This window comes from Cebidichthys violaceus, unplaced genomic scaffold, assembly GCF_023349555.1.
Source record: "Cebidichthys violaceus isolate CVI_PGR_0920_01 unplaced genomic scaffold, fCebVio1.0.p SCAF_11, whole genome shotgun sequence".
NCBI classification, from domain to species: Eukaryota; Metazoa; Chordata; class Actinopteri; order Perciformes; family Stichaeidae; genus Cebidichthys; species Cebidichthys violaceus.
In genome coordinates, this window is record NW_027176274.1 from 4,784,756 (window position 1) to 4,802,453 (window position 17,698).

The 17,698-nt window shown below is 41.6% G+C and overlaps 1 protein-coding gene across 1 annotated transcript in view; it reads right to left on the minus strand.

The window, feature by feature from the left end:
• Nucleotides 1-17,698, minus strand: part of lrp1bb (low density lipoprotein receptor-related protein 1Bb) — a 232,969-nt gene that overhangs the window by 92,503 nt on the left and 122,768 nt on the right. The window contains exons 14-22 of the mRNA XM_068701483.1: nucleotides 16,640-16,762; nucleotides 16,164-16,307; nucleotides 14,583-14,708; nucleotides 13,493-13,606; nucleotides 9,759-9,839; nucleotides 9,502-9,672; nucleotides 7,341-7,523; nucleotides 3,094-3,294; nucleotides 491-736 (exon numbers count right to left, since the gene is read on the minus strand). Of these exons, the coding sequence (XP_068557584.1) occupies nucleotides 491-736; nucleotides 3,094-3,294; nucleotides 7,341-7,523; nucleotides 9,502-9,672; nucleotides 9,759-9,839; nucleotides 13,493-13,606; nucleotides 14,583-14,708; nucleotides 16,164-16,307; nucleotides 16,640-16,762 (1,389 nt within the window). The remainder of the gene's footprint in view (nucleotides 1-490; nucleotides 737-3,093; nucleotides 3,295-7,340; nucleotides 7,524-9,501; nucleotides 9,673-9,758; nucleotides 9,840-13,492; nucleotides 13,607-14,582; nucleotides 14,709-16,163; nucleotides 16,308-16,639; nucleotides 16,763-17,698) is intronic.

Here is a 17,698-nt window from a genome sequence, read left to right on the forward strand (position 1 = left end):
CTACATGGGAGAAACAGTTGTGCCTGTATGGGATTAGTCCTGCGGTGAACTTGTGCGCGGCTGAATGAAGTAACAAAGCTCTGGTGGTTTGAGGAGGGAGAACGCGCTTCCTTCACTCAGCATCAGTACAGATAGAAACAGACAGGACCCATCGCCCAGATGTCTCTTCAGATTTTAAACTGATTGAATTTGACCTGACAGCACTCTATATCAACACCTGCTCTCTCCTGTTTCCCCGGCAATAACACAAGAACCTTAAAATTCTGTAGTTTGACTTTTATTAAGTTTCCTTCCCGGTTTCTTTTATCTATGGTGTGAATCTTGCATTAATAATTGATACTTAAAACTATTTTTCATTAAGGGCGCCGACGCTCCATGAGCACAGTCAAGCTTCCAACTGGATGAACTTGAATTACTGCAGACACAGACCCACAGTCGCACACCATCACAGCAAAAAAACACAAACATTAAAAATGCTGGAGTCTGTTACCTGCGCTGTGACAGCTGTCTCCGTCTGGGTCGAGCGTCCATCCTGGATAACAGGAGCACTTCACCGTGGTCTTGTACTGCTCACACACCTGGCTGCACTTCAGGTGACTGCTGCAGTAGTCCACCACTTCACATGTCTTGTTACTGGAGTCTAGGTGGAGCCCAGGGGGACAGAAGCACACAACCCCTTTTCCTGGTGCCACGGTGCACTGGTGACTGCAGCCCCCTCTGGCTACAAGACACATATCTGGGGTAAAGAAAGGCCAAACGTTCTTAGAAACGGTGCAGACGTTGGAGGAGAGGCTGGGATTTAAAAGAGCATTGGGAAAATACAGAGTGTGTGTGTGTGTGTGTGTGTGTGTGTGTGTGTGTGGTGGCTCTGTAAGATGGCAGTGTTTGAATCCGGATCTTACGGACACATTTATTGTCAATAATTGCATGCAATCTTTAGGTTTTTATGTTTCGACATTTTGTCACACGGATAACATGTTTTCCACTCAAGAGCAAGAGATCATGAGCCAAACACAAGCAGTGTGTTCACAATCTAACTGAGAGAAAGTTGGTGTACAGTGAGGAATCCTTCATTAAGCAGGTTCTCTAAGGTTTCACCTGTGGGCTGAAAGCGTTTTATTTCCATCACACGACAGAAAAAAGGAGTTTTACTGTTCCTTTCAAAAGTGACAGACGAGATTTAACGTTGTGTTCTATTGTCTTGTTTTTTGTTCGCAGCTGCCTGGTCTGCCAGGGTATATTGGTGAAAATGAAACTGCTCCCGGTGTCTTTTTTTTTTTCCCACCGGTAGGGGGGTGTTGGTTGTATGTGGTCACAGTTGTTAATAGATGCGAGTCCTGTTGAGCTGGTTCAAATCAATCAGACTCTCAAGGTCTCTCTGAACACATAAATGTCTATGAGGAGGCAGAAACGCTCTTCTCAGCTTTGATAACACAGACACTCAAAGGTCCTGGAGGCCCCCCCCCCCAGAGGCTTGGTTAGTGACGCTCTAGGAAATGGACCTCCATGTTTACACTGCTCACTTCAGGAGATTAGATGGCTGGGGTTATTCACATGATGAGATCCGTTTCTTCTCTCTTCAGGCTGCTGGATGAACTGGATGAAGCCAGAATATTAGTTTGTGTTCTGTCCCTTTCTGAGACAACACACCGGTTCCTGGCCAAGCGCTAAGCTGCTCTATGTGAAGGATGCAGCGGGGCGCCTCTGGGAGATGTTCCTCACCATCTCATGATAAAACATCAGATGAACAATTAAGAGTTAGAGTTGGCATGAGTCCTGTGAGGCGCCTCAGCAGGTAACGTGTCCTGAACCTCCACAGTGAAAAATTAGAGGATGAGAAAGTGCTTCAACTTTTCCAATTAATTTTTTCTGCAACTCTGCAAGGCTGATAAAAAAAAAAGTAAATTGTGAGAAATAAAGAGCTATATTTGAAAAGAGAAGAGGAATGTGCTGCAGTTTTCATTTGCAATGTAAATGTGGTTTGTTAAATTGTAACTGTTTTCTTTGTTTTATTTTCTCTAAAACAAATAAAGACATGCCAATCAAAGAGCCTCAAAACACAGCTGGGAGCATTGCAACATCCAAAAAGCCTAAAAGTCTCTGGGAGCCATTATTTTTGACAGTTTTTGTTGGTCTTTTCACTTTGAAGTGATTCTTCACCCAAAATATATCTTTTTGAGTATCAAACACTGACCCCCTGTAGGCTTGAAGTGTGGCTATAAAAAGCTCCTCGGGAGGAACGGCAGCTATGGTCAGCATGAATTTTGTTGGTAACAACTTTTTTCAACTTAAAGTAAGAAAATCAATAGAAACTTCTCAAACTTCTCAAAAACCGTACTTGTCAGTCTGTCACCCTCCTCGGAGGTCAGAAGTTCAGAAAGAAGCATTCAGCCAAAGTTGAGACTGTCTGGGACAGACGGACCATACTGATGCACAGTGGTATGTCGTTATGTCTGCTGTGTAAGAGGTTACCATTGAACTATTGGAATCTACTGTGACAGACGGAGCTCAATTGCTAACTGACAACTACAGAAACTTTATATAATCCTTCAAACTGCCCGGGGAGTGTTCGGTAATCTGTCCTCATACTTCTGTGTACTTTTAGTTTCTGTCCTAGTTTGTGGCAACAGTTTGTGAAAGGCCAACACACACAGGGACAATCTGTATGGGCTACCTTGCTTAGCCGGCTACCACTGTGACCCAGACCCAAATTAGCAGCTGGAAATAGATTGGTGGATGGAATGCACAAATCAGGTCCAAAAATAGCTTTTTTTTCTTTTTCTTTTTTTTTTGGTGGGGAAGAATGTGACTAGCCTGCACAGAGCCCTGATCACAACCTCATCAAGCACCTTTGGGATGAACTGGAACAGCAGGTCAGTGCTCAATCTCTAAATTCTTGTGGAAAACCCTCCCAGACGGGTCGCAGCGACTACGACAGCATCTATCATCTATCTATGTCAATAGTGGTGAGATTTTTAGGAGTCAAATGTGCTGATTCTCTACTCTGCTTCATTTTCAGGATGTTGCAGGAGGACAAAAAAAAAAAAAAAAAAAAAAAAAAAGACTTGACATGCAGAGACAAAACCAACATACCGCAGATGGGTCCTTCGTCCGAGCGGTCTGCACAGTCCACTTTGCCATTGCAGATCTTATCAGGCGTGAGGCAGACAGAGGTGTCGTTGGCACAAGGGTACTTGGGTGGCTTACAGACAGCGGACTCACAGGACTCCTCATCTGAGCGGTCCTCACAGTCCATGTCCCCGTCACACACCCAGCTCTTCGTGATACACTTGCCTGTGGAGAATGGAACGTGGAGTCAGGCAGACTTTAACTTTTATTAAGAACTTAAAAACGTCACTGCAGTTCAGACGATGTAATCTGGTTTTAGTTAGTATTGGATAATATGGGCTTCTCAAAGAGGTGTCCCGTCTTGTAGCTGAAATGTGTGCTTTCAGTGCTTGCATTTTCCAACTTTGGATAAGACAAATGTTTCATTACTTAGTTATTTTACCAAATATTTGATATAAATATTAGATGCCATGCTTTTTCCCCCTCAGGGGGGCCTCAGTCAACAACAAACTCTTTCTCAGTGCTGCGCTAAATGTTCAACCTGATGAAAAAAAATCCCCACAAGATCACTATTCCTTACACTGATGCCTACAGTATCATGTGTGATTCCCTCACTGTGTAGGATAGATAGAGGAAGGAATCACTGAGGGAGGTGAGGAAGAAAAGAATGCATACACTGAGATGTATCATGTTGGCGCGCTCTCAGATAAAGCCTGGATAGCAGCATATTCACATTTACATTTTTTCCATCAAGGCTACATCATAGGGTTTGTGTTCTTAATGGTTTATGCTCGGTGCCGGATCAATGCAAAGCGACATGGGAGGCTGAAGCGACTGCAGTGGGTGTGTGGATTTAGTGTGAGATCAAGCGTGTCTGTGCGTCTGTTTGGCTTCAGATCACTTCTGAGCTCCAGTTGTCCGCACAAAAATAGTCAGAAGACACTTTTGATTTAGCTCTTCATTTTCTAAATGCCTAATATGATGCAAGTGCAGTTGCATGTGAAAATGCAAGCTTATGTGTTATTCAAGTACACAAGCTTTTCATGCGTAAAATATGGATGACACTTGGGGCACAGAAATGTTCCATTTCAACTGTCATCAAAATTGGAGTGTTTGCCGTAATGGACACGGACAAGGAAGTTAATCATTCGTACAGCTGAGTGAACCAGTCTGATTTCACCTTAAACGACAGCAAAAATCTCACAACTTCAATTTGAGCAGTTTTATGAGCGCATGAATTTGTAGAAAGCAAAGGAGGGGAGAAGAAAAAAAAAAAGATCAGGGAGTGAGAGGCACAAAAGGGAGGAAGTACTTCTGAGTGTGTTTACTTAATATAACCATCGCTTATTACTTTGAGAAGGAAATGTATTTTTTATATCCTTTCCGAATATAGAGAGCCTCAAACATCTACAAGTTTCATCTTTAATGCAATAGAAATGCAGCTTTTATAACTTTTTTATGTATGTTGGTCCCTCCTCTACACAAAGCTGAAGATTATTCTTAAATAACGGATGAGTGAATGTATGGTCGTTGAGGTCGTTTTTTTTGTTTTACTTTGCTCATCATTAAGGTTTCTATACTGATAAAGATATTCCGATTTATTGGCATATTCTGCATGTTTATGTTTTTGTTTTGAAGATTACGTCTAATACAGTACCAGGCTCTAGTTGGAATGTCATTCTTCTTTATTTTGCTAGATTTCAGATTAGTGTAAAGGCGACACGCAAGTTGTACAGTATGAGCGCAGATGGAGCCTTCCAATGGGTTGTATAGGATTGATCACTCACCACTGCAGAAGAGTGCTCAGAAGTACTTGTGCGTGTGCTTTGATCACCAGTACATGCATCTGTGAAATACTTAAAGAAGTATGTAGATGCTCAATCAAAACACCCACTTCTGGGGGGGGGGGGGAATTTAGTCTTCTATCAATCCGGAAAATACCGCCCTAGAATAGCGAGTAGCTGCCAAACACAACCAGTCATGGTTGAAAAAAAAGTTGGTGGAGGAGAAATACTTTTCTTCTCATACTGTACACAGTTCAGAGCACTTCTCTCAACCATCGCAAGCATATTATTCAAAGCACTATACATGGACATGGGTAGAGACATACCCAACTCAAGCTACTAATGAGAGTCATGGGCTGGAGACACTCACTACCCTCCCACCCATGTCGCCTGAGGCGGTGGTCCCGGACTAAGCCCGTGAACACTGGATGATCCGTGACTCTGAGAGGGACATTGCCAGACGGAACAGTGACGACATAATTGAGGGCCTGAAACGTGAGCTGCTTCTCCAAGTTCTGACATCTAGCCTACCGTCCTGAGACAGGTTCCTCCCAGACTGGAGGCCTGACCACAGTGGAAGCACTTGTAAATGACAACAAGAACAAACCACGCAGTGATACAACCACGATGTCTTTTTCTCACATGTTTTCAATACCAAATACTAAACTGTATATCCGTTCACCTGTTTTGTTCAGAGACAAGTATATTCAAAATCATCTAACACTGGTGAATAAACCAAACTAAATGTCACGTCAACTGACAGTTGACTTCAACACATACCTTCTTTAACAAAAATGACCAAATCGCTCCTAAATTCCTCATTTGGGCTTAAAGTGAGTCATTTTAAAATGTTAATACCTATATTTACAGGAGCAACTTCTCCAAACAATGTCTTTTTGTTAAAGAATCTTTCTCAATTCCTCTTCATATAAGGGGAGAGATTGGATAATCCATTTCTATCACCTTTTCAGCTGGAGAAATATCTACTATTGCACTCTTACTGTATGTTCAGCTATTTTGGTTTTGCCTTGTTGTTGTTTTTCAACTGACATTTTAACAACTGAACCAATTTTGTTCAGTTGTATTGTTGCATTGAGCGGAAAGTCCACATTAAATATTCCTATCTTTGTTTGTGATTCATCTTGCACATGTGGAAATGCATCCATCTCCAAAGGTAGAGATAAAGCATCCATATTCCCAGCATTCGAACGGGGCATAGGTCTAGACTGAGCCTCACATCTTGGTTTTATCTGAGGAGAGAAAGAAAGAAAAAGAAAGAAATAGAGCTCATCCTACCTTTAATCCATCACAACTGTTGGCCCCTTCCAGAAACCTTTTTGAATAATACTGGAGAGGGCACTCTGTGCTTCACAGGAGGACAGAATGAACTGCACCAGTGCACAGGGGTGTGACACTGCAGAATTACAGTGAATAATAATTGTGTGGTCTAACCAACCTTTCACCACGCAGCATTGCTTCCATTCTTGATAATACTGTCAAGGGATGAGCGGAAAGCTGCAGAGCTAAAGACAGAGAGCAACTGAATCTGTCTCTGACCTTCTCCTTTCAGCTGTGGAAAAGAAAGTGGATGCTGGGTTTGGGTACACGGGGAGTTTATACAGGCCATTTAAATGGGCTGTTCTAATTGGTTGAACAAGTACATGTAAACTTCACTGCACTGCTCCAAAGTGGAGAATGGTTAAGCCTCTCGAGCTTGTCAGAGAGTGAAGCCTTTATGAATAGGAAGAGAGTCATTTGGCAGCTTAATTTATAACTGATACACACAAAAAAATGTTCATGAGACGACTGAGAAATCTTGGTCCTCTTTGAAGACCCGAGAAAAAGACCGGCGTGAAAAACGTTGAGGAGATATTTTTCGTTGCGGCTTAGTGAAATCTCTCGGCTGTGTTCGTGCTTCATTTGGAGGTGAAACACACAATTGTTTCTGATGATTTTTGATGATGTAACCCACACACACAAAGTAACAAAATGAGGGAAAGCTGTCCATATAATCAATGTGTCTTTACATCATTTCTATACCAAAACTCTATACGGTCAACGATGAAGTCAGCTGATTTGGCTTTCTCTCCGTTGCGGTGTGTTACTGTCCTCAATGCTCAAATTAGTTCAGCCAGGCTGCCATGCGGTGCTAAAACCATAACATCTGTCCCAAAGCGAATGATGCAAGATTTACTCACTGAACTCAAATGCAAGCTGAATTTAGTTTTCATGCCTCAGGATCTGTTTTATACCACACATCAACCAACATTGTCAAATGACTAATTAAATGTAAAAAAAAAAATGAACACTACAACAGTGTCACATGTCAGACTTCATATTTCAGAGCCATGCATTCAGTGACGATTCCCCGACACAGTAAAAAGGAAGCGCCACCATCAGCATCTTTTTTCTCGATACGACTAGCTGCTGTTATATATCTCTCACTCCTGACCTCGGTGTGTTTCGGCAGTGTACTGCATTCACTACCTGTATCTTTGCAGGTAAACTTGGCCTTGGGGTCGCACATCCTTTTGGTGCCCTCGCAGTCTTTCTCGTCGCTGCCGTCCTCACAGTCCTTGTCTCCGTCACACCTCCAGCGTTCTGGGATGCAGGTTCCGTCTGTGACACAGTGGAACTCCTCTCCACTGCACTCAATCACAGATGGCAGCGCTGAAACAAAAGTCATTCAACAATTTCTGTTCCACAGATCTACAGAACACTGTCATGAGCAAAGGCTCCACATTGAACTATTATTTCATAAGACATCTTTTACTGTTTAAAAAGATGTGTCTTTGCAAGTGGAGCACTTGGCAGCAATAGCAGGTCAGTAAGTTCCAAAGAGGGGAAGTTATTTCACTTCCAGCATTTGAAATAATAATCTCGATTGGGAGGAGCTGAAGAAGTATTGGATTATGAACTTCCAAAAATCATTTGTGGTGTTATATCTAGGATCCAATATCTGGTTTAAGTCCTGTTTGGCGACCAAGAAGGCAATCACCAGGAAGTGGTGCAAAGAGGATCTTCCTACTGTAGGACACTGGCTGGACACACTGTAAAAGAGACATTAGAGATGGAAAGACTCACACGTGAATTCAATCATGGTCATTTTTGGAGAAATGGGACAAACTGACCTCTTATCAGACCCTTTACAGAGTTACTATTAGAGCCATTAAATAGAGACAGGGACATCTTGTGTTGTATAATACTGTCACTGTTCATGTTCGTTCTCCTGTTACTAAAAACCAACAAAACTAAAGTTGAAGAAAGAGAAATAGTAATCTATAGGATTTTCATTTAAATAAATGTATTAAATCTGATGCCGATTGAAATAACACAATGACGACTGAGCCTGTAGGCCCATTGATGAAAGCCCTTCCATATGAAGTATTGAAGTATTGAAGTATTACGATAGTGTATGCAGTGACATTCCCAGAAAAAAATCCCAAGGGCGCTCTCTGGGAAGTGAGATCCAAAAACATGCCCGCAATTACCATTAATCGCCATAAGTGCCGCCATAGAGAACAAAATGGAGATCTTCCAGATTGTAATCTAAAGGTTTATGCCTGTAAGATGTCTCTGTCTTGTTTAATGACTGTGGTCTCTATTTCTTTCCCCAGCTTGGGTTTATTACAAAAAAAAAAAGGAAGCGATACCGCTGCACCATTATGTTGTATGTGTTGCAGGTATCGGAGTCACTGGACGAATCGTCTGATGAGAATTCATTCACAAAGTAAATGGCAGTGTGAAATGCATCCCATTTATTTAATAATGGCTGAATACTACAAAATTGTATATTTTAAACATATGAAGACATTCTAAACCAAATAACACCAAGAGACCTACAGTATAACACCAAACAGGTTCTTATCAGTTTTGTGATGCATTCTAACATTTGTAGCTGATCTTAATTAACGGCACGATGCACACATTTAAATCATGCATTGTGCATTCAGTATGGATGATTTGGTTGATACTTAAAAGTCAAACCCCCCCCAAAAAAAAAAAACATTTCCTCAACAGCTGAGGCAAAGCTAAGACGGATTCAATCCCTTGGAGTAAAAGCAGAAGCAGACACGGGGGAGTGGAGAAGCCTGCAGTTCCCATCAGGAAACAGTTTGATGAATAGTCAACACATTCTAGTGACAAGCAAGTGAGCTGTGAGTTTCTAGGAGCTTGCATGAGCTTTCTGTGGTAATTAGATTAAATGATTCAACTCCTGATGGTAAAATTCCCCAGAACAGAGACTAGATAAGATTAGTCACATGTGAGTGTGAAAACAAAAGTTATTGGACTCGAGCTGATTAACTGCTAAACTTGTAATTACAACACCTAAATTGAAACATGCTTTGAATTGTAAATACAATAATTAGCACACTAAAACAGATATAAAGACAGCTTCACTGCCATGAACAGACAGCTCTGCTGCGAGGCAGATCTTTCAAGAAGTAAAAAAGTGCAAATTCAAGTGATGGCCTTCATATATACTGAATGTATTATAAAACATTGGCTTCATACAACTAATACTTTGATGTCAGACTTGAATAACAACAATGGTGATCTCATGTTATGTCAGGATGAGTTAGTCTATCTACTTTTCATCCGACTCGACACTTCTGAGCATTTAGAAAGGAAGCGCAGGCATTCTTACGCGCTGAGCCACCTCTGCAGGTGGTGTTCTCGTCACTGAAGTCTCCGCAGTCATTGTCTCCATCACAGGCCCAGTGGTCTGGGATACAGCGCCCGCTGGTGCACTTGAACTGGGCATTGGGGCAGGACTGGATGCAGCCCACTTCATCGCTGCCGTCTCCGCAGTCGTCATCTGAAAACGCACAAAACAGACAAAATTCATTCAAGAACAAGTTTTGATTTCTGTGTTGAGTACGTTCAAAAGATTCTTCTCCTCACCTGAATCACAATGCCACGTCACGCTGATGCAGCGGCCGTTGGAGCAGCTGAACTGGGTGAGGGGCTCACAGGTGGGGAAGGCTGAAAAGGTTTGAATACAGGAACACATCAGACAATGTTTTCTTTTTACTGGAAACCGCCACAAATCTTTGTCCTAAAACACACACCATGTGAACCATTACTCACCATCATGTGAGTAATAGTTACATCGTTTAATACTGTGGAGAAAAGTCTCCACATTATTCCATTTTTATTATAATATTAAGTATCACTAACAATGTTACAAAAAGGTGGGAGATGAATTATGTGGTTGATATTGTTGACAGTAATCTGTAAGCATTTTAAGCTGGGATGCAAATGCTCTTTTTAGCCAGACAACAATTTCACCCTTATTGAAAACAGCTTGAATATTCAGCTTGTTCTCTCATCACAACACTTACATTATGGTGGATGAATAAGATTTCTAAAACATATATATATATATATATATATATATATATATATATATATATATATATATATTTAGAGTCTACAGCCGTGCTCGTGACTCTCTGTGAGGCTGTGCTTTCTGTACAGCAGTGCTTAATGTCCAAAAATACCAAATTTCATGGCAATCCGCGTTAATAGTTGTTGAGACATTTCATGTAAAAACTAAAAACCACGTTCTGCTATAGGAAAAAATCAGAGGATCAGCAAAGTCATTGGAATGCATCACCAGGGAACCATGCATGTCTATGGCAAACGTTGTGCCAAGTAGTTGTTGAGCTGTTTCACAGAATAACGGCGTGACCTGCTCATAACCCTTGCGCTACATCTTCAGAAATACTTCTCAGAGTGGGAGTTATAGGTGGCCCTGGATGGAGGAGGAAAATAAAAGTTGAGAATAATGTGAAATTCCTTTTTTGATTAATGCTTTGTACTAAAGGGGGCCTTGCACAGCCATGTTTTATTTACAACAAGTTTGTTTTCACTCTCTTGATCAATGCCTCCAATCACAACGCTATGTAAAACACGCTCGGCCCTGAAAAATAAATGCAAAAATCGTCTCACTCTTCTGGGTCGCACAAAGAGCTGCAATAGTCACATCATGACGAGTCGACGGAGTGTATAAATAGAGGATGCAGACTCTCAAACTATGAACTGAGTGCACATTGGCAGTTCATGGCGGAGAGGGAAAGAGTAATGATGCATCTGAAAATGCTCGTCTGGAGTATGCGAATATTGCAATTAACCAAATGACATGGTTGACATTATAATCGTCAGGCAGTGACAGACACTTTTTTTAATTTCAGTAATTGTTTATCTCCACCGACAATTGTACTCCCTATATATATATATATATATATATATATATATATATATATATATATATATATATATATATATATATATATATATATATATATACACATATATAAAAACTTCTCTTGAAAATGCAAGTTAGTGAAGGCAAATCACCACTTCTGTAGTCAGCCAACGCAGCGGCTGATCCAACATCCATCACCGCAGTCAGGGAGATTTATTGAACTAAATTGCTCGACGTTATAGCATCAATATCCTCTGCCAGTGCTGCTGCATGTCTAGTATTTTATGTTCTAGCATTTTGTGGACCGGCGACATCGTCAGGACCGACATTTGTATTCCCATCAGATACCATTCTTGTAACCAATTTTGAGATACAGTATATACAGTACTTGTAAAATATCCTCATGCCTGAAAACTATATTGACTTCAATATGATATGCAAGTCTACATTTGAATTGATTTGTTGGCATCTGCTTCTGCTTGCCTGGGATACCTAAGGCGCTGTCGGGAAGACACACTGTATCTTTATCAGACAAGTGCCTTCTATATTTCCCACAAATGTGTTAGGTCTCAGTGACAGCGCATGACTGGTTGGAATTTAACATTCATTAAAAATGAAGCACGAACATCCATAAATAATGAAGGTTTCAAGTAAACACTGAGCCTGGCAAAAAAATGGAACACCGGCATCCATAAATAATGACGGCTTCAAGTGAACAGAGAGCCCAATATGAGACACTGTGTGACAACTACTAAACTACTGACAAACAAAATCCAAATTAGCATCAATCTCTGAAGCGGCCACCACTGAGCTTCAGGTGTTCCAAAACCCACAGTAGTTCCACTGGAGCTAAGTGAGCTGCCAGAGCTGCACAGTAGAGCGCCTATAGAGGAGTGATGCCTGAGGAGGCTCAGACAACAGTAAGGAAGAGAATATGTTTTTCTGCATAGCTTGATTATGATTGAATGAAGCCAAGCATGAACTTTAATTACTGCTTACACCCTGGCTGTCTGTGACTGCATATTGAATCAGCTTAAGACACACAAAGGGAGGCTGAGGTGATACATCACAGTGGCAAACATCTATCACTATAAAAAGGCTGTTTTAATACAAACAGAGATTAAAAGGGGGGGGGATGTTAAAACCTTCACCCCCGTCCTTTTAATGCGTGCTGTTAATTCATCCGGTTTAACTTCACAGCTCAACTCATAATTTTACAGCCTAAAGTGCTCTTTTCCGTTACATAGAAAAGGTTAAACACAACTCTGAAAAGCTCGGACCATGATGGCGTGCCATGTATTTTTCTCATTTCTGTTTTCCAAGATTAATCCAGAGCACAGACTGACACTTTCACTAGCTGAAGCCGACAGTTTGTGTAATACCACTGAGGCACAATTTAAGAAAAGTGAACGACTGCACAAAAGTATGCAATTTACTCAGCACCACCCCTCTAAGCTGATGCCATCAGTGAGGGCATGTCGAGTTCTTGGTCCAGAGAACACAGCATCAATAATTCAAATCCTAAAACTCGCTCAACTTAATGAAGTAATGCATGCGAAAGAGACTAGCGAATATTCAAGGATTCAAAAAAAAAAAGAAGATAAGCAGCTGAGAGTAGCATTCAATGTTTGGCAATTTGGCAATATTAACATCTGTACCAATTCCATGGCATCCCGTCCAAAAGTTTTGGAGGTATTTGGTAAAGCGGTGGATCAACTGAAAAGACAACCAGCAGACAACCAGCAGACATTGCCGTTCCTACAGTGTCCTCCTTGTGTCACGTTGTGCACACACCACTATAGGTAGACAACAGTAACATCTCTAAAATGGGAAGAAAATAACATGTGGTCCAATTATTCCCATCAGCTTTGTCTGCAACTGTTTTTTTTTTTTGTTTTTTTTTTTTTGGTAGAGTGCTTTTAAGGACATTATGTGAAAAAAAAAGAAATTATTTTATGATAATGCACAAATTACATCAATTTATCCAGTGTGAGTGCTGCTCAGCGCATATTTTCTGTCGATCCATTAGAGGGGAAACAGTGAATGTTGACAAGTTTCTGGCAGAGTCGACTACATAAATCATAGAGTCACATTTTAAGAGTTCCAAGTGTAGAATGTAAAGTGAGTTTTAAAATTCCACTGCCTGGTGATGTAATCATTGAGTCACCAGTGTGCATTGACAACCCTATCCCCCCCTCAGAGGTATCTTATAAGACAGCAAAAACACATATCATACTCAGTGAAGCTTTAAATATACCTGAGTAGGCAGTTTCAACTAGAGAATGCCCTAAATGGTCTTATTAGTATCCGATTCAATCGCAGCGCTGGCCTGTATTACATCTTGACCAAACAGAGCAACACAAATAGCAGTAGCGTTCAAATCCACGCAGAGTGAACGGCATGTGGTAAATAGCCATGTGTGACTCACTGCATGATATTTCATCAGACATATCCCCGCAGTCGTCCTCCCGGTCGCAGCTCCAGGCTCGAGGTATACATCGTCCGCTCTGGCACGAGAACTGGTCGGCCTGACAGGGCTGGGCTGAGAGAGAAGAAATAAGCCACATAATTCAATCACGAGTGCATAAGTCAATGCAGGATGTGCACAACAACCCTAATGATCACTACATCACCAGGACGTCGATGTCCGCCCAGTGCAAACTTTTTAACACTCGATCACTCGGTAGAGGAAGGGGAGGATCTGAAAGCCATGGGAAATGTGCTGTTGCTTGACGGGCTGTCAGATGCATGCTGCACGGCCACGGTGAGCACGCATTGGACGGCAGACAAGGGATGTCTTACTGATGTGGGGTATGCGTGTCAATCTGACGATGAGGGAACATACATCATCCTCCGGCTAATGTTCATAGATTGATCCCCTAAGGGTAACAAGCTTCTGAGAAGCACCGTTGAGGACATGGGAGGGACGTGATATATTGTAAGTGTTCCCGACGTACAGTTGCCTCTCGTAGGCGCTACAGCTCTTTGATACCGGAGAGAGCGCTCTCACACATTTAGATTGATTGCACTGTACTGAAGCCACTCGGGAGCCGCGAGTCATTGTGGCGATAACGGCCTTGACAACATTGGACCCCTATGGTCAAGAATTTGATGAATAAAGCACGAGATTAGTCACGAGATTATCAAAAGATTTTGGAGAAAAATGTCTTCATCCTGACTGACAGGGCTGTTTGAGCGTTGAATCTCACAGTCTACATAAGCTTGGTAGAAATGTAGTGCTAAACCAGTTACAAAAGTGCATCAATCAACTGGGCAACGGTCGATCCTGGAAGCACAATATGTCACCGTTTGAGAAAATGACACTTCAGCGTTCATTCATAGAACAAGTGATGTCTGCTCTGAGTGTAAACAGATTGGAAATGAAGACAGGTCTTGCCAAAATGCTGGAATTAAAAACGATTTTCTTTTATGTGCATGTGATATAATTGTAAAACAATGAATTTGCAGCCACAGCTACGCTGACTCTAAGACAAACACACATGTGGTACAGTACACACCTGAGCATGTGGTGTTTGCCTCATCCTCACTGTTACCACAGTCATCCGTTCCGTCGCAAAGCCATCGTTTGGGAATGCAGCGATTGTTGCTGCATTTGAACTGATCAACAGGACAAGTGTGATTGTCTGCAAAAAAGAGACCAAACAGCAAAATAACTCAGTCAGTGACCTTGAAACTCCCACATTAAATTGAATACATTTGTATAAAGATATCTCACAAAGCCTTAACTTAAGAAAACATGACATTCTCTATTTGTATAGCCACACCAAAGTAGCAGAAATGTTGTGTTTTTCTTAATATTAAAGCTTTATCCTTTCTCCTCCCTGATCTCTCTGACTTCTAAAGCGGGAAACACTTCCCTGTTTATACAGATTGTATTCACAGCTTCTTAGTGGGATTTCGTTCAGTCTACAACTAAGCTAATCTTGCACTGATAGACCAGCAAGCCATGTAAGGAACCATACAAGGGAAGGCTGTTTTAGAGGAGAATCTCTCTGATGTTTCTCCTTGGTGGTTTCTCCTTTTAATTGAGAGTAATGACGTCTCCGTAACATTTTAACAGTGGTCTTAAGTATATTTGTTATGCTGCTTTAGTGCCTTGATTTCAGTTTTATTCAAAGCCACTTTCACGTAACTACTGGAACTACCAACCAAGCTCTTCATTTTATTTTAAATCATGTCATTTAACTTTAATTACACATTCGAGCATTCAAATTCATTAAGCCTCACCACCCATAAATCACATTAAATGTGAGCCAATTTATGTGTAGATATTGCGACACCGCCGCGTGTAAATGATAGATTACCTTTTGATTTTGAGACAACCTGGTTTTGGAAATACCAGGTGCCGCAAGAGTGTGCTACCCTGAGACCAGTGTTTCAGTCAAATGACGGTTATCATCTCGTTTCTTGTCACAGGCAACATTTCATATAAACCATATAAAGTCAAATTTCAATAGAGTCCCAGCATTAAATAAGAGGTTGTGAGAGGTTGGCTTATGCCAGTGAGAGACTGATCAAAATGCAATAGAGCATTTGCAATTACTCATTCAAAACATTCCCGTTATACAGCTGGCATGCACATTCATCAATCTTAAAGTACAAAATTTGGCCTGATGAATTCTCAGGAAGACTCCATCCCCGCTAGAACAAACCAAGTCACTTGATTGTAAAAGTATATGATATCCCAGGAGATGAGATAATTGATTTCTCAATTCTAATAATTCTGGCAGAGGATTGGATAACGGTGTTTTGCCTCCAAGCGTCTAACATGGTGTGTATCCGACTGATTCGTTAAAGAGCAAAACAGCTTCAGCAAGACCAAAAGGGGAGACAGCAGTGTGGAGGAGGAACACTTACTTCCGTGACATTTAAGAACATGGGAGTTGACAGCAGGAGAGAATCAGCCTTAAAAAAAAAAAAGCTTGTGTTTTCCTTGCTTGGTGCATGGTTGCGCGTGTAAGTATAGCAACATGTATCAGCAGTATCTGTACATACAATGTGAGTGTGAGTGTGTGTGTGTGTGTGTGTGTGTGTTTGCATGTAGTGCCTGTAGCACAGACAGAGTGTAACATCCTCACAGCAGCTGTGGCTCTCCTCATCACTTCCATCCAGACAGTCATCATCTCCATCACACTTCCACAGGGCCCGTATGCAGCGCTGATTGTGGCACTGGAACTCATCGCTTTTACATCTCTGTGGCTCCAAGCCACCGCTGGAGGCTTCTGGGAGAAATAGAGGCGAGACAGAAATCAACCAGAGACTTCCTATGAAGTACGTGTTTGGGGCTAATTATTGGCATCGCTATAATAGCCCATTAAACATGTTAACAATGTCTCATGACCCCGTGCGTAACTACTGGGAGTTGGCATACATTTACGGAAACCCACTGGGATAATTCCCCGCCCGTATGTATTCTTTTATTAGCTGATTTGCATGTAAAAAAGATGAGGTTATTGTTTGATCGTCGTCCCGTAGGATGAAGCCAGGATTACAGTATACTGGTACAGGGTGATCTTAGGCCTCCCGCTCTGTCTGATTCATTATGTCCTCCTACCTGCACAGGTGACATTGTTCTTCTCCAGGAGCTGGTTGTCAGCGCAGGCACATACTCTGCCTCCTGGGATGGCAAGGCAGAGGGTACCGCAGCCCCCATAATTCACACTGCATGCGTTGTCACCTGGAGAAATAGATCCCAAATTAGGTGTCTTTCTCATTTAAAGCTCCGCTTTCTAAAGCAAGCCTTATTAAGTGCCTCAGATTTCTGTTGTTGTTTTGTCTGCTTTCACTTTGTGCAGTGAACAGCAGAGGTTCAGGGGGTCACTTTAAACCTCGCAAAAATAAATCATCTCATTGATACACAACTCATCTCCTGTCTTTTAGAGACATGTGAGGTGTATGCCACGTGATTTATAACCCCATGCCAAGTGAAATATTGGGAAACACTATAGGTGAGGGACATTAGACATTTTTATCTTTCTCGGAGGAATAATTTGTCTTTCTGGACAAAGAGGGGAAAAATACTGTCACATATAAAGTTAAGGCATAAGACACCTTTGTCACTTTCATTTAACACGCAGCCAAAGGCAGCGCCTGAGCCAATGAGATAAAGCTTCTGGTTTTTTTTAAGAGCCAATCACTAATACTCAGAAGACTGCACAGCCAATTAATCTATTCAGCGACATGTACAGAGGAGAAATGTCCAGCAAAAATGATCTGTATGATGTAAACTATACAACCGTTCCTCCGCATTACATCCTTGATATTCTTACTTTCAATCCATGGCTTTAAAGTCCTTGCATGAAAAAGACTGTCTTGAGAATGAAACTAACTCACGTCATGAGTCTAAAAAGACTTCACTGGACTGTGTGAAATGTTATATATATATTTACATTGAGAGCAATAGCATCAACCTCCCTTGATTCTGCCTGTGGGTGTCTGAGAACTGTTTTTACATGCCTATAGGATAGCAGAAGACATGCCTCTCGCGCCCATATCCTTCTGCCTCGTTCTCTCAGCTTTCTAACAGCATGAATCCATCATCATTTGCTACAGAATTGAGCAGAGCCCTTCAAGCCTTGGTCGTAGCGAAGAGCCCCAAGTGATTTTAAAGTCA